The sequence below is a fragment of the Lissotriton vulgaris genome, chromosome 1_1, assembly GCF_964263255.1.
Source record: "Lissotriton vulgaris chromosome 1_1, aLisVul1.2, whole genome shotgun sequence".
NCBI lineage: Eukaryota > Metazoa > Chordata > Amphibia > Caudata > Salamandridae > Lissotriton > Lissotriton vulgaris.
Window position 1 is genome coordinate 1,424,102,901 of NC_141685.1, and position 27,885 is coordinate 1,424,130,785.

Here is a 27,885-nt window from a genome sequence, read left to right on the forward strand (position 1 = left end):
CAAGAGGGAGCTTCCTTGAATTCCCGCGCCTTTTATCCAGCTGCGGGAGGGCGGGGCAGCGCCCCCCAGCACGCCCATCGGTAAACGGACTTCCGGGCGGGTGTTTAGGACAACCCTTTATGGGCGGTAGGGGCGTGCTCCGGCCACGCCGCTTTGGGCATACCGGCCGGGACACGCCCCCCGCCCGCAATGGTTTCCCGGGGGAGCGGGGCACCCACCCATACGTTCGGGGTGACCGAGTGGTCTCCCCTTTCCATATGGGCCAGGATGCCCGCCACCCCTCCCAACACCAATCCCCATGGGAGGAGACAGACACAGATTTGAACTTTTGGAAGGCGGGGGGGCCTCACGACCCCCCCCGGCCGTATTTATTAAAATATGAAACAAAATTTAAAACTTTAAATTAAAACGTTTCATGTATCATGTACAAATTCAACTTCAATTACATTTTGATGAAGACAGGTATTCAGGCTAACCTTAACAAATCTCTAATACAAAGGTTTCCTAGCCGAGTCTAACATCCTGACAAATGCATTACATTTGAATTTGTACAACCTAACATTAAGGGCCAACGGCAAGGTCTTAACCGGTGTCCGATCCCTATCACCAACTTCCCGCCCTCACGTGTGAGTGGCGCATGCGCAGAGGGCTTTAGCCTCGCAGGGTTCGGAATATTCAGGCTCTCATTCCGATCTTTCAGCCTTTATACTGCGTTTTCAGTCAGGTTGACGCTGCGGCTCCTGGGGCTGATGGCCTCCTACATCCTTCTGGCGCATAACATCAGGTGGCGGACGCGGGCTCTGCAGTGGGACCTGAAGTTTCAGTGGTCACAGCATCAGGGAAACTGTCTGATCGCGTCCTGAACTCGGGGGGCACTGCGAATCAGTTGCAGTGGTGGCTCACGGACCGCGATTGGGTCATCGGCATATCCCTCTCCCTTCCCCAACCGGAGCACGCAGTGGTGACGAATGCAACCCTCCTGGGATGGGGGGGCCACATAGGAGAGGCGGAGATCAGGGCCTCTGGTCTCTGGCGGAGTCCCGGCTCCATATCAACCTTCTGGAGCTGCGGGCGATCCGACTTGCACTGAAGGCATTCATTCCCTCTGCCTGGGAAAGTGTAGTGCAGGTGTTCACGGACAACACCACCGCCATGTGGTACTGCAACAAACAGGACGGGGGGGGTCGTGGACCCTTTGCCAGGAGGCTCTGCGCCTCTGGACATGGCTGGAACACCAGGGCGTCACCCTGGTGGTTCAACACCTGGCAGGTTCCCTGAACGCCAGGGCGGATGAACTCAGCCGCTGGTGCATAATGGATCACGAATGGCGTCTGAACTCGGACGTGGCATGAGGTCTCTTTCAGCAGTGGTGAGAGCCTTGGTTAGATCTATTCGCCACCAAAGAGAACGCGCAATGTAATCAGTTCTGCATGTTGGAATTTCCAAGGCGGCACTCGCTCGGAGATGCTTTTCATCGCAAGTGGAGCTGCGGTCTGTTGTACGCCTTTCCGTCTATACCACTTCTGCCAGAGTGCTGAAGAAGATCAGGTGAGACTGGGCCCAAGTCATCCTTGTGGCTCCGGACTGGGCACGAAGATACTGGTATCCCATGCGGCTCAGCATGTCAGTCGATCCCCCGATTCGTCTGCCTCTTCAGGAGGACCTTCTATTGCAGCAGCAGGAGACGGTTCTCCACCCGAACCTGTCCAGTCTCCACCTACATGTGTGGAGATTGAGCAGCAGCAATTGAGGCCATTTGGACTTGCCTCCTGAAGTCTGTGATGATTCTGGCAGCCAAGCGTCCCTCCACAAAATCGGTATACGCCTACAGGTGGAACACATTTGTGGCATGGTGCACAGCAAAGGCGGTGGATCCACTCTCTGCCCCCCTTTCAGGGGTTCTCTTCTTCCTTCTTTCTCTTGCCCATCAGGGCTCTTCTCTGGGCACTATCAAAGGCTACCTCTAGGCCATTTCAGCCTTCTTAAGGCTTCCTGATCAGCCTTCTCTTTTCAAGTCCCCTGTTGTAAATAGATTCTTGAAAGGCATCACACACATGTTCCCTTCGTGATGCCTCAGTAGGACTTGAACCTTGTACTGACTTATCTGATGTGCGCTCCCTTTGAGCCACTTCATAACTGTCCTCTTCGTTTTCTGACTCTTAAAACTGCATTCCTAATTGTCATCACCTCTGCCGGGAGAGTGAGTGAGCTCCAGGCTTTATCTTCTAAACCTCCTTTCCTCTCTGTCCATCCGAACAAGGTTGCTCTGAGGACACGGCCTTCTTTCCTGCCCAAGGTGGTTTCAGCCTTTCATATTAGGCAGTCCATCACCTTGGCCACCTCCTTTCCGCCTCTGCATCCCTCGAAAGAGGAAGAGAGGCTCTCCCGTCTGGACCCAAAACGTGCGCTCTCCTTCTATCTAGATTGCACACGCCAGTTCCGGGTGGATGACCAGCTCTTTGTTGGTTACGTGGGCGCTAAGAAGGGACGGGCTGTGCACAAGCGGACCATCTCTCGGTGGGTTGTCTTGTGCATCAAGGTTTGCTACTCCTTGGCGAAAAAGGAGCCTCCTGTGGGGCTGCTCGCCCATTCCACTCGGGCCACGGCAGCTACTACTGCCCTTGGTTGGGTAGTCTCCTTGCAGGACATCCGTCAGGCAGCTACATGGGCCTCGCTGCACACATTTGCTAGGCACTACTGCCTGGACATCCAAGTGCGGAGAGATGGCTTTTTCGGCGGTTCTGTTCTCCAGGACTTTCTGGTGTGATCTTGGTTCGCAGACCCACCACTGGGGTTGGTATTGCTGGGGTATATATTCTAAGGTAAGGAATCTAACACTAACCTGTTTCTTTCAGATGCACAAGTTACTTACCTTCGGTAACGATATATATGTAAGAAGCAGTAGTTAGTGTTAGATTCCTTATCGCCCCACCCATCCTCCCCGTTCTGCGAACCGATATCTAGGATTAAGGACACCCCTTTCAGGGCCCGAGTTTCATGGAACCAGTGTCGGTTTTTTATCATTGCTCTGCGTTCCTAGCACGGAAAGCTATGTACAGAACTGACGTCAGCGTGCAAGGGTGGCGTCTAAGTACTCCGACGTCATCCCGGCGATCACAACACCGACGACTGACGCGGAGCCGCAGACGATGCCTACCGATGCGCAAGGGTATCGCGTGCGGAAATATTAAATGGAAATAAGCCAGGTGGACACATTACCTCAGGTACGAGTTGGGTGGGTTAGAGAGCATCTAGGCGCGAGCGAGTTTGTTAGCAGTATCAGAACGCAGGCGGGTATACGTTTGCAAAAATATTGAGGGGGGTTAGACAGGTTAGATTAGAAGGATGAGAGGTCGGACTCGGAGCAATGAGGGAGGGACGAGAAACCTGGGGGGACGAGTGGCCTGGCAGGAGAGGCGATGGACGAGAGGCCTGGAGGGAGAGGTTAGGGACGAGAGGGCTGGTGGGAGAAGAGAGCAGCAGAGGAGGGACGAGAGGCCTGGAGGGAGAAGGGAGACATGAGAGGCCTTGAGGAAGAAGGGAGGGACGAGAGGCCTGAATGGAGAGGAGAGCAGCAGAGGAGGGACAAGAGGCCTGGCGGAGGAGGGGAGCAACAAGTGAAGGACGAGAGGCCTGGAGGGAGAGCAGAGCTGCATAGGAGGTACGAGAGGTGTGAAGGGCGAAGAGAGCATCGTAGGAGGACGAGAAGCCTGGAGGGAGAGGAGACCAATGAGGGAGGGACAAGCGGGCAATTATTCATCAAACAATCTTCCCATGCAGCATTTACTTTGATTATATTCGCAACCATGCGTACTGCAGCCTTAAACATGGGCAAAGAATATTTTCTGATAACGCTCTCCACCCCTCCCCATCCTCAGATGAGTCATGGTCGATCACCCTGGAGGAATCACCGATCCTTATTTTCTAATCCTTACTTTCTTGCCAATGTGCACTCTCCCGGATTAGCCATTATTAAGTCCCTATTAAAAGGCACACTTATTTTATGTGCAAATTCTGTTGCTGGTAAGCACTGGTACCACAGAGTGAGGTATTTGCCAGGTGCACTATTCGCGCATCATGCCTAGAAAGTGAGGTTAGAAAGACGTCTAGCGTACGGTATCAAACATTGCACCCCGACTTTGTTTTGCACTTTCTGAACATTTCTGCATGGGCAAATAGCACAGTTTTTCCAGGCTAAATGTGCCCAAGGAAGGAGGGAAACATGCGTAGGGGTGCTGTGCATATTTCAGAACCACGATTTTTGCAAAAACTTTTATTTTCACTCAAACTAGGGTTTGTAAGGCACAGGCCTTAGTCAACCGGCTTCAAACACATACTGAACACAAGAAACAATTTTGGGCACTGGTGTCTCCCCTTCTAGGAGATACAGTGCCTCCCAGTACCAGTAAGTGCACGCCACCGCTCTGATGGACTAGACAATACATGGCTTTAGCCTCTTACATCATTTTTAAATGATATTTTAACTTTCGAAGGACAAGAAGTATGATCCCCCAAATAAAATATCCACACTGCAATCTTCACCCTATACATATCAGCCTCCACTCTCAAACTGGTCTTACCCCCACCCACCCCTTTATTATAAGAATAGCAAACTGCCCCAGCAACACTCTCATCTAACTGCAATGGTCAGTAAACCACACCGAGGGAGGTACAAGAGCCTGGAGGGAGAGAAGAGGGACAAGAGGAATGAAGGGAAAGGAGAGCAAGAAGGAGGGACGAGAAGCCTGGAGGGAGAAGGGAGCAACAAGAGAGGGACGAGAGGCCTCGAGGGAGAGGGGAGCAGTAGGGAAGGGAGGGGCTGCAGAGCAAGCGAGTGTGAAATATAAAGCACCATGTCCATGAATCGGGAATTGAGCTGAGACAGGAAAATGCTCATTAAAATTGACGACGAGGGGCGCCAAAGTATTTTTTTTTAAACCAGGCAGTTGTTGAAGGGTGGGGCACTGGGTAATTTCTCTAAAGATGATTTAAGGGCTTCAGACCAAACCATGAAGCACAGCGCGTTTTACTGCATGTTTACGATCAGTGCACACAAGGGAATGTGGAATTGTGATATGGGCCGGGATCACCCCTCCCAACACCAATCCCCACGGGAGGAGACAGACACAGATTTGAACTTTTGGAAGGCGGGGGGCCTCACGACCCCCCCGGCCGTATTTATTAAAATATGAAACAAAATGTAAAACTTTAAATTAAAACGTTTCATGTATCATGTACAAATTCAACTTCAATTACATTTTGATGAAGACAGGTATTCAGGCTAACCTTAACAAATCTCTAATACAAAGGTTTCCTAGCCGAGTCTAACATCCTGACAAATGCATTACATTTGAATTTGTACAACCTAACATTAAGGGCCAACGGCAAGGTCTTAACCGGTGTCAGATCCCTATCACCAACTTCCCGCCCTCACGTGTGAGTGGCGCATGCGCAGAGGGCTTTAGCCTTGCAGCCAACTGTAACTTCCCTTGTCGTGGGGGCCCCCTTTTCATTCGATGCCATCTTAGGGTCGTCCGAGTTCCCGTGCGAGGTATCCGTAAGAAGGAAAGCATGGACTCCCCACCCCCCCCTTTCCCCACACTCTCTTCCGCCGGAGCGGATATCCGGCCCCCGGGAAATTCTGGGTAGGGGCATCTAGCCGTCTCCCCCTGGGAGGGGCCTATGGCCGTCTCCCCCTGGGCGACCCATCCGTAGTGGGTGCCGCCCCCCTGTGGGAGGGGCCAATGGCCGCCTCCCCCCGGGTGCTCCCATCCATAATGGGTGGCGCCCCCCCTAGGGACCTTGAAATCACTGCTTACCGATCATGGCCTTACCGCCCGACCAAAGACTAAATAAATACGACAATTAATTACCTACTATGGGAAAGAAATAAATATGCTTAAACTTGCAACAGTTTGAAAAATCCACTGATTTCAACATTGCTACGAAGGAAAATAGGTCCTAAAGCACAGCACAATCTTTATTGAATCCATTCCTTCACGTTTCTACAAAGGAGAAAAATGCCTATAAGCAAGTCTTCAATTACGTGCATACTTTTGTCATCAACTCATGATGCAAGCAATGATACCAATGCATGTTTTATTACCATCAAATAGCAACATACGACTTTTATTCATTTAAAATATTTTGCAACATGGGGCTGGTGGGTGGGTCAAAAAATTGCAGCTTGTTCCCTTGAGGGCTCACGAGCGACGAGTGGTGCAGCCTTCAGAGCGCAGGAACAAGAGGGAGCTTCCTTGAATTCCCGCGCCTTTTATCCAGCTGCGGGAGGGCGGGGCAGCGCCCCCCAGCACGCCCATCGGTAAACGGACTTCCGGGCGGGTGTTTAGGACAACCCTTTATGGGCGGTAGGGGCGTGCTCCGGCCACGCCGCTTTGGGCATACCGGCCGGGACACGCCCCCCGCCCGCAATGGTTTCCCGGGGGAGCGGGGCACCCACCCATACGTTCGGGGTGACCGAGTGGTCTCCCCTTTCCATATGGGCCAGGATGCCCGCCACCCCTCCCAACACCAATCCCCATGGGAGGAGACAGACACAGATTTGAACTTTTGGAAGGCGGGGGGGCCTCACGACCCCCCCCGGCCGTATTTATTAAAATATGAAACAAAATTTAAAACTTTAAATTAAAACGTTTCATGTATCATGTACAAATTCAACTTCAATTACATTTTGATGAAGACAGGTATTCAGGCTAACCTTAACAAATCTCTAATACAAAGGTTTCCTAGCCGAGTCTAACATCCTGACAAATGCATTACATTTGAATTTGTACAACCTAACATTAAGGGCCAACGGCAAGGTCTTAACCGGTGTCCGATCCCTATCACCAACTTCCCGCCCTCACGTGTGAGTGGCGCATGCGCAGAGGGCTTTAGCCTCGCAGCCAACTGTAACTTCCCTTGTCGTGGGGGCCCCCTTTCACTCGACGCCATCTTAGGGTCGTCCGAGTTCCCGTGCGAGGTATCCGTAAGAAGGACAGCGTGGACTCCCCCCCCCCTTTCCCCGGACTCTCTTCCGCCGGAGCGGATATCCGGCCCCCGGGAAATTCCGGGGAGGGGCATCTAGCCGTCTCCCCCTGGGAGGGGCCTATGGCCGCCTCCCCCTGGGCGACCCATCCGTAGTGGGTGCCGCCCCCCGTGGGAGGGGCCAATGGCCGCCTTCCCCCGGGCGGTCCCATCCATAATGGGTGGCGCCCCCCTAGGGACCTTGAAATCACTGCTCACCGATCATGACCTTACCGCCACAGGCCAGATAGTTGACCGACTATCTGGCCCCCCCACACCTCCTATAGGTCATGTCTCCTCAAACCCACTAGCCAAGCTAACATGTCTCCTATCAGTAAGTCATTACCCACCCTGGACAGGTGTACCCCATCATTAGAATAACAGTGATCGCCCCAGAGGCGCCCATGAGAAATGCTTTGGAGATGAGCAGAGCGAAACAATTTCTCCATTTAATTGTTGACCCTCTTTACCGAGTGGTTCAAGGCTGTCGTAGACAAACCTCCCCGCCATATCCTCCTGGGAATCATGTGAGACCAGGCAATCGTACATCCCGGGAGCCTTTTGGCTAACCTGCTAACTACAGACAGTATGTGCTCAACTAAAGCCCGTCTTCCCAGTCTCACCAAGTCATTGCCCCCTATGTGCACTATGACTACAGATGGCGGTGACCTGTACCGCCCTAATAGTTCCTCCACAAAACTTTGCAATCGGTCAATACAGAAGCCGCCCTTCCCATGGAAGGTCACCCTGAACCCATATTCCTCCGATGTGTGGATCGCATCACCTGCTTTGAATATGTCCCTGGCACGCCTTACGTATGAGTGGCCCACGACCCAGACCACTCGATCTCCATTCTGTAATCCTGTTGCGGTGGTTAGCTGATACTGGGCCGATCCCAATTTCCGCCCTGCGTCACAGGCTCGTGAAACTGTAATCCAAACAAAAGACAACAAGCGTGAGTGCATTTCATCAGTCTTTTACAACATGTGCAGTCGCACATACCTCTTCAAACAATTCGAGGACCAACAGCCTAACTGTTTCACCTCGTCTGCTTGCAGACCTCGAGCCGTAGCTTCTGTAGCGGCCCCTATTCTAAATGAATGTGTCCCAAAATCCCACGGGTTCAAGCCCGCTGCTGCAATCGTAATTGCCAGCACCCTCTGAAATTGAAATCTTGGCAACGGGGTGCCGTCCGTATGTCGTAGCAGGGCCCCCCCCCCCCCCCCCCCCCCCCCCACGTTGTCAACCTTTGTTTTAGGTAGGCCTCCACATGCCTCACTGGACAACCGGGACTCCCTGGTGCGCGCTGCAACACCACACTATTCCCCAGGGCCTCCTGGTCCATTTTTGACCTGGTTATCGAGATCAGCAGAGAATCCCTCCTTACTTGGATGTGATCCCTGCGCAGACCTCCTTCCACATCTTTCTTATTTGCTGCCACTAGTTCGCTCACCCGCAGGGCCCCATAGAACGCCAATGTGAACGCTGCTCGGAATAGTACTACCTCGTTAGGCGAGGAGCATGTCTCGTCCAGTTTAGCCAGCAAGGTGGTCAACTTATCAAAACCAATCGGGTGCCTGTTATCCCTTCTGCAACCCTCTAGGCGCCGCCAGCCGTGGAGAGCCTTCCTGACTAGAAAGGAGTCAGTTGGGTCCCTCATCCTATGGAGCTGTGCCATAAATGATATGGCGGCCTTATACCGATTTGCGGTTGCCGCCGACCGGCCTTCCTTATGAAGTGCCACTAAAAATTGGACAAAGGACTCCTCCTGCCCCCATCTATGCTCCCCTGCCGGCCCCAGAAAAGCGCAGCATGAGCGGAACGCCCCTTCATAAGCTTTCCTTGTCCTGGGTGCTAAACTGGCTGCCACAAGGTTTTGTAGTCCGGGGCACCGATTTGCCATAGTGCTTCGGGAAATGGTGCCGCAACTAGCTCCGCTGAGGGTAAACAATCCCTGAAAGCCTGCATTTTGAAACGAGAGAGCGCATCAGCTGCATTATTCAGTACACCCGGCACATGTTTTGCCCTAAACTGTACTTTTAATCTCATGCATCGCAATACAATCTCTTTCAACAATCGTAAGATCCATTTGCAGCGCGCTGCCTGTTGATTAATGCACTCAACCACAGTCATGTTATCGGACCAAAATACCACCGAGCGGTCTCTGAAATCCTCCGGCCATGCCAACAGAGCCACCCAGATGGGGAAGAGTTCTAGAAAACCAATGTTACTCGTCAGGCCGTTTGTTTGCCACCACGCCGGCCATCTTTGTGCCGACCAGCGGTTTCAGAGGATCGCACCAAACCCCACGCTGCCCGCCGAGTCGGTCCATAAGCTGAGTTCCGGCGACGAGGCTTGGGGTTTGCTCCAGACCACTCGGCCGTTGAAGTCCGCCAGGAATGCTAGCCAAATGAGTATGTCCTGGCGAACCTCTGCCGACAGTCTCGTGCGGTGATGCCCTTCCCTAAGGCCTACCATGGACTGGGCAATGGATCGAGAGAAAGGGCGAGCCATCGGTATCACTCTTAATGCAAAATTAAGCTGACCCACTGTCTGTTGTAACTGGTGCAAGGTCACCTTCCAAGTCTGGAGACACTGTAACAGGGAAGCCCTAAATTTGGCAATCTTCTCCGCCGGCAAACGGAAGCACCCCTCCTCAGAATCTTGTTCTATGCCCAGAAACTCCAGGGAGGTAGTCGGCCCCACTGTCTTACCTGGCGCCAATGGAACCCCGATACCCCGCATGAGCATGCAGAAGTCCTGCAATGCCCGCGCACAGTCCCGAGTGCCCGCTGGGCCAAGAAAGAGGAAATCATCAAGATAATGCATCACATGTTTGTGCCCTGTGGCCTTTGTGAACACCCACTCCAGAAACAAGCTAAACATTTCAAAATAGGCACACGAAATTGAACAACCCATTGGCATGCACATATCCATGTAGTATTTCCCCTGAAACGTAAAACCCAGCAAGCGCTGATCTTGAGGATGTACTGGAAGCAACCTGAATGCAGATTCAATGTCTGATTTTGCTAACAATGCGCCGGGGCCCAGGCGATTCAACAGCACCACTGCGTCATCGAAAGATGCATACTTTACACTGCAGACCTCAGGGTCTATCGCCTCGTTGACAGAAGCCCCCCTTGGGGCCGACAAATTGTGAATGAGCCTGAACTCCCCCGGGTCCTTTTTTGGCACCACCCCTAATGGGGAGCACACCGAATCAGCCGTTGGCGGGTCACCAAAAGGTCCTGTCACCCGCCCCAAGCTAACCTCTTTTGCGATCTTTTTGGCGGCAACTGTTGGGTTGTGTTGAATGGACAACTGGTTCTTACAGGAAGTGTTCCCACGAAAATTGCCCGCCGGGATCCTGAAGCCATATGAGAAGCCATCTCGCAGAGTCCCGGCGGACGTATGATCAGGGTATTTGTTTAGCCAAGGGGTCAAAGCCAAGATATCAACGGGCGAAGATGTTTGCTTCCGGGGCACCGTATCAATCCTGCTTGGAACCCCCTTTTCCTCCCGTGCCATTGGCCCTGGATCGGCAACTGATTTCCGGGTGAGAGGAGTTACCACAGCCAGAGCACGCGTGCCGGAACCTACACGTTCCTTGCGGCCTGTTACACGTTCCCTTATTGAAACCCCAACACACCCCTCGCTTACTTCCGTTCCCGCCCGATCTAGGCTGGGACTCCCCTCCGTAGTTTGGACGAAAGGGGTGCGACTGCCTCTGTGGGAATGCCCTGGAGCCATTTGTGCTTGACCCCGAAACACTCGCTGATCCTGGCAAGAGCTGCGCATGCCATGATACCGTATCCAGACAATCCCATGTCAAAGCCTTGTTAAACTCCTTCGCTTTTCTAAAAGCCACATCATAGCCTTTCCACTCATCACCTCCATACTTCTCATGGAAGTTCGTGATCCTACTCTGATAACAAGCCAAGTCACTCAACAGTTCTGGTGTACGTTCAGCGATAATCGCCACAAAGATAGAAAAGGCCCTGATCCAGTTCATCATTGTCTCCTCGACCCTGAATTCCACCATCTTGGCCCGCCATACACTGGGGTGCCATAAATCCTTCTGGGTCTTTGCATACTCTAGTTCTCGATGATCAGTCAACAATGAAAACATGTTAATATACTTGTTGGCCCACACCATCTCTTTCGTAACCATGGGAACATGCTGTCCCAAGCTTTCCCGCCTTGAGGGTACTGCGCCCTCCCCCACCATCGGTAACGATCTCTTACCGGTTTCCGCCGCACTTCCAGCCGCGTCCACTGCTTTATCTTGGTTGTCTGCCGGGACCACCCTTGCCACCTCTGGGGAAATAGAAGGCACATTCGCTGTCCCAGCATCCCTCGTCTGCCGTAACTGCTCAATAATTAGTCTGGCTTCTTCGGCCGGGTCTCCCGCAGCCGCGGATCCCCCCGCTCCCCTTTTCAACCATGGTAACACTGCCGCTAACTGAAGCGCTAATTCCGGGGGCATCTGATCGTTCACCAGCGGTGTGATAACCACGGGGATAGGCAACCCCCCCATCCGGAATGGGTACCGGGCTGGCCGCTGGCGCTACTGGGATTGGTGGTTTCTCCACCGGGACTGGGGCCTCGCTAGGACCCGCTTTCACCCTCCTCTTTTTTCCCTTATCCCCTGGGGTAACGTTTGGCAAAGCCGGCCCTATGACTCTCTTAGGTCGTCCTGAGAGGGCAGTTTGAGCCTCCACCTGTTTCCTAAGGGCCGCCAAGCTGCGATCCAGCCGGTCTACTTTACCGAACTTTCGGTCCATCGTCGCAACCTGGTTCACCAATGTACGCAGCATTTTTTCCATCTCGGAGCTCTTTCCGGGCTTTTTGCCAGGCATGTCCGCGTTCAATTAGCTCGACCTTCGGAAGCGACTCGAACTCCAGCTACGCCTTGATGACTGAAACAGAAAAACAAAGATTACAAATTCTCAAAAAATTGCAGCTTGTTCCCTTGAGGGCTCACGAGCGACGAGTGGTGCAGCTTTCAGAGCGCAGGAACAAGAGGAAGCTTCTGTGGATTCCCGCGCCTTTTTATCCAGCTGCGGTAGGGCAGGGCCGCGCCCCCCAGCACGCCCTTCGGTACACGGACTTCCGGGCGGGTGTTTAGGACAACCCTTTATGGGCGGTAGGGGCGTGCTCTGGCCACGCCGCTTTGGGCATACCGGCCGGGACACGCCCCCCGCCCGCAATGGTTTCCCGGGGGAGCGGGGCACCCACCCATACGTTCGGGGTGACCGAGTGGTCTCCCCTTTCCAATACGCATCCTAAAAATAAATACCTAGTAACATTACATAATAGTCAATGTATATGTGCTATGGACTCTGCACTGACGCTACACAAGTATATTTATATTTTTGATTGGGTTTTTGCAAAAAATGCGTATTGTGTAGGATCGTATTTAGTATAATCAGTGTATTAGATGGTTTCTCCAACATAGTGCGCCTTTAGACTTGCTTCTTAAATCTGTAGCAGATGTTCTTGGCATTGCAACTGGCATGCTTGCAGGTTTCTTTCCCATAAGTGCCTAGAGAAATTGCTTGCGCTGCTAACTTTGCATATCACATCGCCATGCATTCTATTTCTGGCTACTGTGTTTTTCTCACTCCATGTGGTATAAATAGGCTGTCATAGTGAACACCTTCTCCTGAAGGAAATTGCTCAGGGTTTAGCAGCGCTACTCGCAAACATGCCAACCAGCCTTGAAACCACATAGAGTACGATTATTCAACAACCTTCAGTGGTTGCCGACAATCTATCACAGTTTGTCTGGATATTGACTGAACTCTTTTCAGTAAACAAACCCGAAATGGCTCAAGCCCGAGCTGCCTGAAGGCTTGATTGGCTTCTTTGCCGGGCCCGAAGGCGGGGCGTGGGAAGCAGCCTCTTGGTGTGCTCCCGGGCTCGAAGGTGAGGTTGTGCCCGAAGCCTTTTTAGAGGGTGTCGAGGAAGGGTTGGGGTCGAAGATCTTACTTACGACCCATTGAGCTGGAGTGACTTCCTCGACGTCTGAGTCTTCGGTGTCTGAGGAGCGGGTACTCTCTTCGGCGTGCTGGTATTCTGGAACGTCGACGCCCTCTTCGAAGATGTCATCAGGGATCAAAGCTGACGAGCGGGGCATTGTTCTTCTATGTCGTCGATCCCGGATCTTCTTCTTGGAGCGGAAGGAGGCACAAGCGGAACAGTCTTTAGCCTCGTGCTCCGGTGAGAAGCAAAGGTTGCACACCTCATGTAGGTCGGTGTGGGGAAACTTTGACCCACATCGAGGACACTTCTTGAATGGCGTCCTTTCCATGAGCCAAAAGTAAGGCCTAGGTAGGCCCGAAGGCCTTCGTTGGCGACCGGAATCGAAGACTTCGAAGGTGAAGAATGGCATCGATGTGGAGCGCGATCGAAACAATACCTTCGAACTGGGTGAGGATTGCGCGCCGAAGCAAATTCGGTTCCTAACCGGAGCGCAGGAAATACAGCCGAGCCAGATGGCGGAAAAAAACAATCTGGGGATAGAGCTGCCCATGCGCAATGTGGTCCAAAGGGGAGTCACCTATCTCGTGACTTCCAAAGAACTTTTCAGGACAACAACAAACTGCAAACATCCGGGCCCAACACTAGGTGGCGATCTATTCACAGTGTGCAATCTGCAGCTCAAATGCCTTGAGAAAGTGTGTTATGAGTCTCTGTTTTTTTTAATAGATATCACCGACTTTGCTTTTCACAGATGCATGCCTTTCCAGACAACTAATCTCATAGCCTGGCATACCCCAGTCTCTGCTAGCTACAGGTTATGTGACAGAGACACTAACTTCAGACAGTCCCATGTCCCAAAGCTCAAACATAGCAACTAGAAATGCTTGGGTGCACTGCCATTTAAGGGTAGAATGGCGGTCTCTTGCTCAGCTCTAGATTCTCTTGCACCCTTTAGCCCTTAAGAGAGCCAAGCTCTCATGTGGCTTCTGCCTGCCTCCCACATTCTAACCTCTGGTGCCCAGAATGAATGCATTAACCATTGATGCAAAAAGGAGAGAAACGTTTACAATCTCAAGCTTGAAAACTGCTAGTAATCTCTGCTTCACCGCTTTGCCTAATTATGTGATACAAGACAATTACGTTGTTTAATGAACAAAAACACCTTGTGTTTATTAGGCAGACTATGGGGTTGCTCCCTATATAATGAAAATCTGGGCCACGGGTCGTAAGTAAGTTCTTCGACCCCAACCCTTCCTCAACACCCTCTAAAAAGGCTTCGGGCACACCCTCACCTTCGAGCCCGGGTGCACACCAAGAGGCTGCTTCCCACCCCCCGCCTTCGGGCCCGGCAAAGAAGCCAATCAAGCCTTCAGGCAGCTCGGGCTTGAGCCAGCCTATCCACGGTGACGATCCTACACCTTCACCGGAGAAAAAGCCCTCTTCGTCAACCACACCGACCGTTGCTCCTACACTGAAGGATACAGCACCAAAGACTGGCAGCGGCTCATCGATGCCGAAACCGCATTCGGAGCCAACTAAAAAACCACCTAAAGCTCCAGATTCACACGCTTCGGAACCGAAAAAACACCCGGAACAGAAGAAACAGGTTCCCGTAAAGGACATTTCAAAAGGGCACACTTCTAAACCGAAATCAGCTACCAACTCGGTGCCGAAAAAACCTACGGAAGCGAGAAAACCTCGACACCGATGGATCTGCCCTGTTCAGAGGAACTTTTCACACTTGATCCTAACCAAAAAACTCTTGTCAAGGATCCTAAGCCGGTCAATTGACTCTCAGTTCCAAAAAGAGACCACTTGATGCGCCAGCACCTCCTCCTCCACCAAAGAAGAGAGACATTGCAACCTCTTCTTTAAGGGTGCCTTCACTTTCCCCTCCTACACCTACTCCACCTCACCATTCACCGACACCATCCCCAGATCCACAAGATGATGTAGACACAGACTCTGATTACACAGATGGAGGTGCACATGGCCCAGCAGGGACCAATAGTCCCCTCAGTCACCTAATCCATGGAAAGATTACAACACCCCTGATGTGCCTTATGTCCCACAAGACGACATATACCCTTCTAGACCATCCCCACCAGAGGACACCATAGGTTTTAACCTACTAGTTCAAAGAGCTGCCCAATATCATGGGGTGGACTTACACACAGATGCAGTGGAGGAAGATTTCCTACTAGACACTTTTGATAGCACACAAAGGTCTACTGCCATTTTACCAATGCTTAAGGGTGTAATCAAACATGCAACAGAGGTTTTTAAAGACCCCGTCAGGGCTAGGGTCCTCATTCCTCGAATTGAGAAAAAATATAAAGCTGCCCCTACAGATCCAGTCTATATTAAAGGTCCAGCACCATTAGACTCTTTAGTAGTGTCTAATGCACGCAAACATGCTAATTCTCATACATCAGGTGAGGCCTCACCACCAGACAAGGAATCCAAGCTACTTGACGCCTCAGGCAAAAGAACAGCGTCTCAAGCAGCTAATATCTGGCGCATCGCCAACACCCAACCGTTGCTGGCCAGATATGACAGAGCTCATTATGATGAACTAGAGTCCATAATGCAGCATCTACCTGACTAACATAAAAATAGGGCCAATGAAATTATACAGGAAGGTAAAAATATTACCAACACTTTCATTCGCTGTGCCCTAGATGCGGCAGATACCGCCTCAAGAGCAATTAATACCAGCACCCTCCTACGTAGACATGCTTGGCTACGTATCTCAGGTTTTAAACCTGAGGTACAAAACTCCACCCTTAATCAGCCACTTCATGAGACACATTTATTTGACCCAAATGTTGACGTGTCTTTAGAAAAGATGAAAAAAGACACCGATACAGCAAAATCTATGGGAGCCTTGCAACCGCAAGCTCCCAGACGTTCTTTTCGTCGCTCATCATACAGAGGCAACACTAGAGGCTACTCCTCCGAAAGTCCCTCCACCTCTTACAAAACCCCTAGCCAATCCACATTCACTAAAGGCTACCAAAGAGGGGGTTACAGGGGTAACAACAACAAAGGCAGAGGCAAAACCAACAACTCCCGCTCTTTCTCTACCCCTACACAATGACTTTTCTCCCCTTCCACAAAGCTCACAGGAAGTATCTCAGATTTGTAATAGAAGGACAGCACTATCAATTCAAAGTACTCCCATTCGGAGTCACAACAGCACCAAGAGTATTCACCAAGTGCTTAGCAGTGGTGGCAGCGCATTTACGAAGATAACACATCCATGTCTTCCTGTACCTCGACGACTGGCTCATAAAAGCCAGCCCATACAACCATTGCGTGGAGCACACTCATGCCACAATACAACTGCTTCACGACTGGGGGTTCACAATAAACCACGCCAAGTCCTATCTACAACCATCCACAGTACCTTGGTGCCACAATAAACACCTCAAAAGCGCTTGCCTATCCCACTCCAGCAAGATAGCCAGCATACAAACTCTTCTAACAAGGTTTCAGCTACAACACTGCCTTCCAGCAAGAGTGGTCATGCAACTCATAGATATGATGGCCTCTTGCATTTTCATAGTGCCCCATGCAAGACTTCAAATGCGTCCGCTACAAGAATGCTTATCACGTCAGTGGAATCAGGCTCAAGGTCAATTGACAGACCTAGTGTTGGTAGACAGTCGGACTCATCGCTCTCTGCAGTGGTGGAACACCAAAAACCTTTCCAAGGGACGACCGTTCCTAGAGCCAGTTCTCAGATAATCTTAACTGCGGACGCATCGCTCTCCGGCTGGGAAACCCACCTACTGCAACACACAATGCAAGGCAGGTGGACACCACAACAAAAGTTACTCCACATCAATCATCTGGAGTTACTAGCAATATTCCTAGCACTAAAAGCTTTCCAAAAGCAAGTATCAAACAAAGCTGTGTTAGTCCGCACAAACAACATGACAGCCATGTATTACATATAGAAGCAGGGAGGCACACACTCCCTGCAGCTATCTCAACTAGCACAGGCCATATGGCGGTGGGCTATACCCCAAAACATATTCTTTCTAGCCCAGCATGTTCCAGGAGTACAAAATACCATAGCGGATCTGTTAAGTCGACAAACACAACAGACCCACGAGTGGGAACTTCATATGAACGTTATTCAGCTATTCTTTCAGATGTGGGGACAACCTCAGATAGACCTATTTGCCACCCACAAAAACGCCAAATGCCCAAGCTTCGCCGCCAGATATCCACACCCACTGTCCAAAAGCAATGCGATATGGATGAACTGGTCAAACCAATTTGTTTACGCTTTTCCACCTCTACCACTCATGCAACTAATAGTACGCAAACTACAGCAGCATTCTCTGACCCTCATCCTAGTTGCTCCAACATGGGCCAGACAGCCGTGGTACACCACACTGCTACAACTGTCGGTAGTACCGCACCAAAAATTACATCTGTCTCCACACCTCTTAACACAGAACCATGGAGAGATTAGACACCCAGACCCAGCTCAGCTCAACCTTGCGATCTAGCTCCTGAAATCCTAGAATTTGGATATTTGAACCTTCATCCAGACTGCATGAATGTCATAAAAGAAGCTAGACATCCAACCACTAGGGCATGTTATGCAGCCAAGTGGAAACGATTTGTAATATATTGTCACAGCAACAATATTAATCCTCTAGATGTGTCTATTCAATACATCATAGCATACTTACTGCATCTCCAAAGATGCAACTTAGCCTATACGTCTATTAGACTACATCTTGCTGCAATAGCAGCATATCTGCAAAACATACATCTATCTCTATTCAGAGTGCCTGCCATTAAAGCCTTTATGGAAGGCCTTAAAAGAATAATTCCTCCCAGAGTACCATCTTCACCTGTGTGGAATTTAAACGTTGTTCTCACACGGTTAATGGGGCCTCCCTTCGAACCCTTACAAAAATTTGAACTACAATTTTTAACATGGAAAGTTGCGTTCCTAGTAGCTATTACCGCTCTCCGGAGAGTTAGTGAACTACAAGCACTAACCTTTCAAGAACCCTTTTTGCAAATGCATCACAATAATATAGTTCTGCGTACCAATCCAAAATTCTTACCCAAAGTAATTTCTCCCCTCCATCTCAACCAATCTGTGGAACTGCCCGTTTTCTTCTCGCAACCACAGACATTACCAGAAAGAGCTCTTTACACATTTCATGTCAAAAGAGCATTGCTATACTACATAGAGAGGACACAACCCTTTCGTAAGACAAAACAACTTTTTGTGTCTTTCGCACCACCACACAAAGGTAATCCCCTTTCAAAATCTGGGATAGCTAGATGGATTGTAAAATGCATACAGATTTGTTACCACAAAGCTAAACATACGTTATCTGTTCCTCCTAAAGCCCACTCTACAAGAAAAATAGGGGCTTCAATGGCATTTTTAGGGAACATTCCCCTAGATGACATCTGCAGAGCAGCTACATGGTCTACACGGCTCACATTCACAAAACACTATTGTGTAGATGTGCAAACCAAGCAACAAGCTAATGTGGGCCAGGCTGTTCTCAAAACATTATTCCAAACTACTGCAACAGATAGGGGTGGTCGCCGCTAGGGATGGGTACTGCTATACAATCTATGCACAGTGTGCAATCTGCAGCTCATATGCCTTGAACGGAAAATGCTACTTACCAGTATGAATCTGTTCTTGGCATGTAGAGCTGCAGAGTTGCACACGCCTACCCGCCTCCCCGGCTACCCTTGTCTGTTCCACTATTATCTTAATTAGATGCAAATTACATGGGCATTCTTCGTTTTCTTGCAAATCTCCATCATTTCCCTAATGGCGAAAAACAATCTGGGGATGGAGCCGATGCCCATGCGCAATGTGGTCCAAAGGAGGAGTCACCTATCTCGTGACTTCCAAAGAACTTTTCAGGACAACAACAAACTGCAAACATCCGGGCCCAACACTAGGTGGCGATCTATGCACAGTGTGCATCTCTGCAGCTCTACATGCCAAGAACGAATGCATACTGGTAAGTAGCATTTTCCTTCTGCTTGGAAATATATGTTTGTGTGGGTGATTTTGTACGGGTGGTGCAGAAGGAGCCCCGGTCTGCTCTCCGTGATGTAACCATGAAGGTTGGGGGGGAGCGGGCGTAACATCTGTGTTTACTTAATATACACTTAACACAATGCCCCTACTGTACGTTTGGTCGGAATTTTGTGGACTATACACTGGTAAATTAGGGGGGACCCATTGTGTAGAGTATTCAAACCTTCGTACGCACCATCGTTTGGACGGCATGCTTGCATGTTTCTCAAACACGCAGCGGAAGATAGGTTGGCACACAAAACTCTGCTTGTAGAGAAGTGGGGTCAATACAACCGAAGTGACCGCAACTTCATCAGTTTGAAACTGTCAAGTCTGCAGAGAACAGGTTCCTTCCAGCTGATTTTCCAATGAGCATCTCCAATTTTAAGAACCTACAAACTATAGGGTCTGGGGCTGCAGTATCCCACTGTGCACCTAATAGTACAAATGTACCTATATTTCTTTGAATAAGGATTCTGAAATATGGAACACATGCGTGGGGCGGGTTTGAGTGTCGGGGCTTACCACGATCCGCCGGTAGGTAATGCCTTGATTCGTTTAGCAGGCAGAAAATGGGAAAGGCAAATAAATGGACAGGACTATAAGTCAGTGCTGCCTTGATGCATAGTTGTTCAGAGCAAGGATATGTTAGGACGGAAAATCAGTGGGTAATCTGAGCAACGTAACCCCGTGCCACATCCATTCCTGTTGGCGTGTAGCCAGGAGGAGGATGATTACATAAACAAGCAGAGCGCAAGCACTGTGCAGAGGAGGACGTTGGTCAAAAATAAAACAGAGGCGACAAGCACGCTTGAAATGCATGCAGCCAGGGGGAGTTTGATTATGTAAACAAATACTGCACAAGCGCTGTGCAGGGGAAATTATGTAAGCAAGCACTGTACAGGCAACACACAAAAAAGTGCCCCAACAGCAAATGGAAACAGTACTTCGGCTACGGGTACTGATAATATATCTATAAATTGGAAACAAATGGCCACATGGATTAAAATATTTTATTTTACTACAGATAATTTTTTTTTTGTATAAAAACGATAGCACAGATCACAGTGCTACCAAAACGCATTTGATTTCAATTAAGCAACCTGCTGCCTAATTACAGATAACCATGCCATCTGCATGTACCGTGTACTCACAATGAACCCGCTTCAGAATCTGATTGGGTCTACAGTGCACGCAGAATATCCATATATCGAAAATGACTCTTAGGGAAAAGGGGTTATCAATTTTTAAGCAATACCATTTAAAACATTACATAATTTGGCTTCTTACACCCTACCGCTCCCTGATTGATCCAATACCCAAAATAACCAGAATTAAAAATAATGCTAAACTCTGACCAGAGTCACTTGCTCTAAATAAACAGTGCTACTATGTCCCAACTCGATATACTTATTAAACCAACCTCAGGAGGTAAGGTTATTTGGGGAGTTAGACCTTCAGTACGTGTACAGAGCACTGCAGGGAACATACTAACCCCACTGAGCTGCAATACCAGCCTTTAATATAGAAAGTGAACCGTTCTCCTTGAATTTCTTTTTATTTTATAGTCTAAAGTATTTCATAGGTGCAGTGCAAGAAAAATGAAAATAGGATAAACAGCAGAGATTAGCAATACAAAGAATCTTTTGATGCCATCTCTGATTCGTTTTCCCACTTAAAACCAAAGTGCAGGTGAAAGAGAAACAGTTCAGAGTTAATCACTGTCTCGACGGTCAGACCGTTGAGACACTGATTAACTCTTAACTGTTTCTCTTTCACCTGCACTTTGCATTTTTCTTGCACTGCACCTATGAAATACTTTGGACTATAAAACAAAAAGAAAAGGATCCCTTCTATATTTGCTTTCTCTTATGAGAACTACATAAGAGGATACAACTCATTCTCTCTGTTTCCCTTAGGGATTAAGGGAGGACGAGAGATAGTTGTTTGGAATCCCAGATGATGACACTGTGGGCACCTAAATGTGTAATGATGGGACACCAATCATCCTGAGGTGGTTCTTGTTAATCTCTTCACTTTTTCTGCACCTTCTTGCTTTCTCCAAGTAATTCTAGGCAGCACATAAAGCAGCAGGTGTCTTCAGATTCACTTCCCGAGGCACGTTGTTTCTAAGGCCACAGATTCTATTGTGTTTTTTGACAAGTATGAATTAAGGGGATTGAATCCTTGATGGCCTGTATAATCTATGCCTCGGACCCTCTATATTGTAGTTTTAATCTTGCTAGGGTACCTGGAATATGAAAGGAAAGGCTGTAGGATGACACTTATTTGTAGCATACAATAAAATAAAAATACCTGTAAAATATTAACTGTACACATTCATCAGTTAGGAAAGAAAACGAAGAACACTTTTTTGTAATTCTGGGGTGTGATAGAAACAAAGATTTCATAGGATGAAGACATTTTACTTGGTGATGCACACATGACGAAAAGTGATTTTCCCCACATTATTTTTTGTGTGCAATTATAGTTTTATCACTAAAGCTGTATGCCTACTCAAATTTAGTGACCATTTCAATGGATAATGTGCTGTCTGTAAATGACAGTGATGCTTTAGTTACATTAAAAAATCGCCCACCCCATGTCCTATAAAGCCAGGTGGGTCGTTCTAAAACATTCGGGAAGCACTGGAGTAATGCATCCCTTGAAGCATGTGGTCTTGAGAACTCAGAAGGGATAAGTCCTTCAATGCTATCCAATGTTTTTGCTGCGTCTAAGGATATTGCAACTTTTGGGTTTTATAGTTTTGTCCTTGCCAGATCATGCGGGAAAGTAGCCTCATGTGTTGAGTTGATAACTGTTTTGGGACAAAATCAACCTCTTCCCTGTGTATTAAGGAAGGGATGGTATCTGTTCCTCCTTGTAGCCAATACTTTGGACAGTTTCTCTATATCTGTAAAAATCAGGGCGACGGGTCACAAATGCCTAGTAACCCACTGATTCATTAATTTTAGCAAATGCCAGGCCGTTGATTTTTAAACTTCACATTAGTTAAGCATATAATCTACCCTCAACAAACAGTCTCATGTTTATCTCCAGTGTCCACAGAGATAGTCCCACTTTTCTTTCTGAATGAACCAGAAGACTTTGGATAGTTTTTTTTTTAATATATCAGACATGTCCCAATCAAACATCGCTTACTACCCTCTTGTCAAGGTATCCAACTCTACATAGTCAGTGACTCCAATCCGACACCCGGTCTGTAATCCAAGGCCTTGGTGAGGCTCTCTTGCGAGCAAGTTGCGTTGCTATATCCCTAAACACCACATACTCTTCCAGTGTCTACTGAATTGTGGTACAGAGGGAAGTACTCATTTATCTAGCACTGCTCACTGTACCTCTGTCCATCACATTGATCACAGAGCTAGAAGCAGCTTCGTCATTTCCTCTGGTCACTCCGTGTTGTGTGCCATAAAATATGAGAAATGCATACATAAACCTCCACTGGCATGGATTAGTATGTGCCACAGTCAACTTTTAATGAGAAATCCTACTATGCGCTCTGTATATCCTACATATCATTCAACACCATATTATTGCAAATGCCATGCCCTATGCATGAAAGTATTAAAGAACCAAGCTGTGTGTTAGGCATTACAATAACTCGTTCACAGTGCTGAGTTTCCTATCTCTGCAATTTTGCATCAGACCATTTGCATTGGTAGTTAGTTCAACCAACGAGCTACCCAGAAAAACATGCTCATGAATTGAGTGTCATATGTGGCCTAGAGCCTGCAAGGCCAGAATGGTTTTATAGGCTATTGAGAATTGTATAGCTACTGCTTCATTTTGCTCACTTCCTCCTGTTCAAGCAACTGGCAGTGTGGGTTTTTGCACCGATATCGGGGTTGAAAACGACAGGAAACCTCCATGTCAGTAACCAAATCTGGCATTGTGCTTTCGAAGTTGTGTGAGTGGATGGTTAAGTGTCTGGGGTACTCCTGTCTGCTAATAATTTAGTTGCATTCCTTTTTTTATTTAAGATTGTAAGAACATTTTAATTTTCTGTATTATTGCCATGGGTTTTATTGTGCAGTTGGATATTTCTAATCTTCTCTTGTTTTCTAGTGATCAAACAGTGAGGATCTGGAAAACTCGTGGTTTACACGATGGACACATCACAGATTTTGCAGAACCAAGTGAAGATGCGGCCAGTAATTGACCTTGAAGTGAGAAGATTGCATCCACAAAATACTGTGATAAAATCTCTGTTTACTATGTTGTAATTAGAGTGCCACATTGGCTAAACAGAGATTCCTGGAAGCAAGGCTGGAATACACTGGAAAAGCTTCGGCGTTCAGAAGTTGATTTGTGTACTTCTCTTCGAACCAATGCCTTGGCCTAAACCTCTGTTTAAACTATTCAACTACACCATGCATATATTCTGTATATTTATTTAAAATGACTGTTTGTAGCCTTCTGTCAGTTGAACGTAGACTGACTGTATAATTAAGGGAATTGTGTGCAGATAATATAACGCAAAAGTTTTTTCCAGAAGCAGGCAGCACTCACCTTTTGTGTCACACTTGAAATCTGAACATTGTGGATGTGTATATGCGAAACGATGAAATGTGAGAATGTAATTTAGAATACTACTCTACTATTCAAAAAACAAAGTTGTCTTTTATTCTCAGGTGTTTGCAGAGATGATGGTGAGCACTTTTGAAAATGTTCATAACAAGTTTACAGTATTTTGCTCAAATCGCCCAGGCAAATGAAGCCAATGTTCTTGCGCCTAGAGTCATTTTACTGAGGATTTCAAACTAAGAAAAGCCTTTGGTGTTGAGTGTTCCAGTCTTACCTAGTGCCCTTGCTGCTGTTGCAGGAGTAGATGCACCTTTGGTGTACGGGGTGACGCCCCAATTCACCTGACTCTCGTATTCTTTTGTCCTTACCACTGAATGCATGGAGCATATATGCAGGTATTTCCAGTTATGTTTCTGCCTTCCCCAAGTACTCCCACCATTCCTAATTATCCTTCTAATATTAAGAGGTGTAACACCCTCTCTTTACATGCTGTTTTACAGACCTCAATGCCATGTGATTGCAGGACTTAGGAAGCCCCCATAGAAAATCCTTTGACTGTCATACCCCTAATGCTCAGTGAGAGCGTATCTGGAAGCAATGCTTCAAAGCCTAAACGTGAGAGCTGGCAATAGGTAAAAAGGCTGCCCCCTCCAAAACAGCTTAATGCTGCATCTTAAGCTTCCTCCAAGCAGACGAGGGGGACGTCTAGGCACTAATGCTAATCAAAGAACATCTTTTGAATTCAAGCAGTGTATCTCCCCTGGCTCTTGATCTATAACTGAAAGTCTCCACAGAGTTTAAGGGGATTCACTGGCTGCCTGCTTGTTTTTCACTTAATGGTCTGGTAGCTGTGCTTTCACCCTTTAGGCTTCTGCAATTCTGGGATAGTTTTCAGCACCTCAAAGCATGCAAAGCTGGTTGAAGTGTTGGGCTAGGTGATTCCATCAGTGTCACTTGCATCCTAATGTTCACTTGTATCTGTGGCCTAAGTACATAGTAATCAGTACAGTGGAAATTATTAGGTCTTCCTCTTCTGTTCCTGTCTAGATGGCCTCCGTTACTTAAATGTCAGCTCACATCCAACTAGGTCAAGAGGTGGGCCAGCATCTCCAAAATCGGTCTCCTTTGGTCTTCATTTTTCATTGAGGTAACCAACATGCCAAATAGTTCACCTGTCTTTATCAGTACAGCAAGGGAGGTCTTTCCTTACTGTCTTTTTGCGGTATGTTTACTGTGTGATTTCTAGCTCACTTACCAAAATTATAAGAATTCCTATTGGCGGAATCCCCACACACCTGTTTATGATTCAGTGTGGTCTGGATGCCTCCCTGGAGGCCGAGTATGTTCTTCTGTCTTGCTGATGTCCTTTTGTGTCATCTTGTTGTCCCCTTTTCTGCCAATGCATTAACTCCTCTCTTCTGCCACACCTGCTTTTTTCAGTCTAATTTTTGTCCTAACCTTACAAGATTGCAGATGTCTCTACATTGTTGTGATTGTTGATCCAGTCCATTAATTTATATCGCGGATAATGCACTACTTGATTGTGAAGGTCTTAAAAAAAGGTAGGAAATGTAAACCCTTTTTATTGGACCACCTAAGGGGTTCAGAAATCCAGTGTTAACTCACAATTCAGTGCCTTTCTTTCATTGTACTTTGACAAAAAAGCCTAAAAATTAGAATGTTAGGTGCACTATTTGAATAGTTTACATTGAACTTCTGTCCTTCCGATCCACAGTTGTATTCAGCATCTTGGCCTTTTTAATCTTGTATGCAAGGTGGAAGCCCAGATGTAGGAATAGAAAGGTAGTTTTCCATGTACTGGTTAAGGATTTTAAATGAAGCAACCAAGCAGATGTTCCACACTCCGGACAGTGACCAAACCTAGTGGACCCATGCGAACACCTTTCCTCTTTGTTTGTGCCATTGGTTTGTGGGGAATCCCATGCATGGACCTATGGCATGTGAGTCTGTCAAAGATAATTTTGAGATATGAAAAACAGTCAATGTTTTTCCTCATCTATCTCAGGTTAAGAAAAGGTCCATCGATTTAGCATGAAGCATGTATTCAGCTAATTGGATCACTAGGACAAATGTCTCAGGATGGCCTAGTACCAACACAATTTTAAAGAGAGCACACCAAGCAACCCCATGTTATCCAACAGCGCTTGTATACTGCTTGTGGCTATTACTTGGGGCATACCAATTTTGAAGTTCTACACTGCAAGAATGAAAGTTTTGTTGCAAAGCTTTGTCAAGTACCACTGTTTTGGATTTTGAGGGTATGCTAGGGAACGGATGTTGTCACTCTAGCTTGCAAAAAGAGGGTTTCCTGAAGGATGTTTTTCCAGGGGGATTACGCCCCACCAGTCAGTTCCGTGGGGAATCCAGACCAAACATTAGTGCTAAATAAAATTAATTTCTTTTCTTGCATTGGCTCTTCTCTCCAGAGTCAAATTACTCTTAGATCTTTTATAGTTCTCCTGTGCTGGGCCTGCTAGTGAAGGCCTGAGGGTTGTTCTCTAGTGTTGGCACCAAGTATGTCCCCGGGATAGAGGCACTCTGGTTGGACTGAATACTTCAAGGACTAAAGATATGGAAACAGTTTCTTGCTTCCATCTGTGCTGGGAAGCGTATGGATGGTGCAATCCAAAAGGGTATCTGCAAGAAACGGCCATGCCTGTGGAGTATTACTTCAATTAACTGGAAACTACCCGTACACAATTAAGATTTGTGCTGTTACTGTACTGTTTTCAGAACAGCAGTCTAAAGAGAAAGCCTGTGATGTTTGTAACTGTGAGTGAGTGTGCATAGTGAAAGATAGCCGAGCACTATCCTGTTTAATTGCCGTTGTATGAGCAGCTGGAAAAGCGCTTATTCTCTCCGACCAAAGCTGTAGAGCTGTGTAGTCCCTTATGCTCAGGATTATAACTGCCGAAAGGTGCTGTTTCAATACTACTCACATACTCCGTGCTTTACATATAGTCTGTGTACTCAGTATTCATGATGTCACTAATAACACATGTACCGTTTTTTAAATTATTTCCTTTATGGCATTCATCTCATTCTCCTATTTAACAGGTGCAAAACACTGTTCTTTCTGTCTACTTTCATATGCTGCTAAATATATTTTGAAATACTGTTTGTTTTGACATCTCGGAAGCATAGTTGCACCTGGTTTGGAAAAAAGCTATGTAAATATTCAGGTTGTACAGAAAGGCTGTTGAATTGTGCCTATGGTGTTCTTAAAAAAATGTAGAATGTGCATATTGAAAAAAGGGCATTTAATTTATCCAGCTGTTTAATTATATTTTGTAAATTTGACATATTGTTTTATGTAGAGTATGAAAAGATTTTACGTTTGATTTTGCACACGTTAGCTTGTATATTTTTTTAGGTCATGCCTAAATAAAGAAATGTGCTCGTATTCATGTTCTGGTATTCTTGTTAAAATTGTTTCTTAATGCTGATGTAATAGCTATTGATACCCTCTTGAAATTGCCTTAAAATGTTTTTCATATTAGTCCTCGTTATTTTTAAAATTGTAAAAATGGGTGAGATTTATTTTTGTTGAATATATTTTAAAGTGATGTTTGAAAACGGCTTCCCACTGGAAACTACATGCGCTAGAATGACTAATAGTGAAGAGGCATATGTGCTGTAGTAGGGAAGTGCTCCAGGAGCCAACATGTAGTACCTGTGAAGCAGGAGTTTCCGCATTTTCATGGAGACAAGGCCCCAAGCGAGTGAGGGAATGACGTTACCTGTTACCCTTTTCTGTATTGTAAATTTATACAAAAAAGCGATTGATAGAATGCTTGAATTAATCTCACCTATTGGTAATTATTCGGGCCGCATCCCAGTCCATTGTTATTTTGCACACCATACCACCTCAGTTTGGACCCATCCGTTTGCAGATCGGTCTCGACTCTACTCCAATGAGAACAGCCCAGCCTGAACTGCTATGCCAGATCCCCCCTGATTGGCTACACGAGCAATGGCTCATTATTCAGTTATAGATTGGTTCCTGTGGCATATAGTGTAAGAGACCCACATCTGGGCATACCCGTCCCACTTAAGGAATCACACTGAAGTATTTTGCAAATGTAGGCGTTCAGACAAAAAGTCCCTCAAAAGGGGCAACACAATGAAGAAAGATGATAAAGGGGCATGCACTAACTGAGTGCTACCTCATAAGTGACTCACTGTTAGTGCACCCTCTGAGGACAACCCATTGGAAGAGGCATTGA

The 27,885-nt window shown here is 47.5% G+C and overlaps 1 protein-coding gene across 7 annotated transcripts in view; it reads left to right on the forward strand.

Moving 5' to 3' along the window:
• Nucleotides 1-27,062, forward strand: part of KIF21A (kinesin family member 21A) — an 863,983-nt gene extending 836,921 nt beyond the window's left edge. For all 7 annotated transcript variants that reach the window (XM_086967225.1, XM_086967228.1, XM_086967231.1 and 4 more), the window contains one exon: nucleotides 23,180-27,062. In XM_086967225.1, the coding sequence (XP_086823351.1) occupies nucleotides 23,180-23,273 (94 nt within the window). In that variant the 3' untranslated portion in view covers nucleotides 23,274-27,062. The remainder of the gene's footprint in view (nucleotides 1-23,179) is intronic.
• Nucleotides 27,063-27,885: the final 823 nt, after the last annotated feature.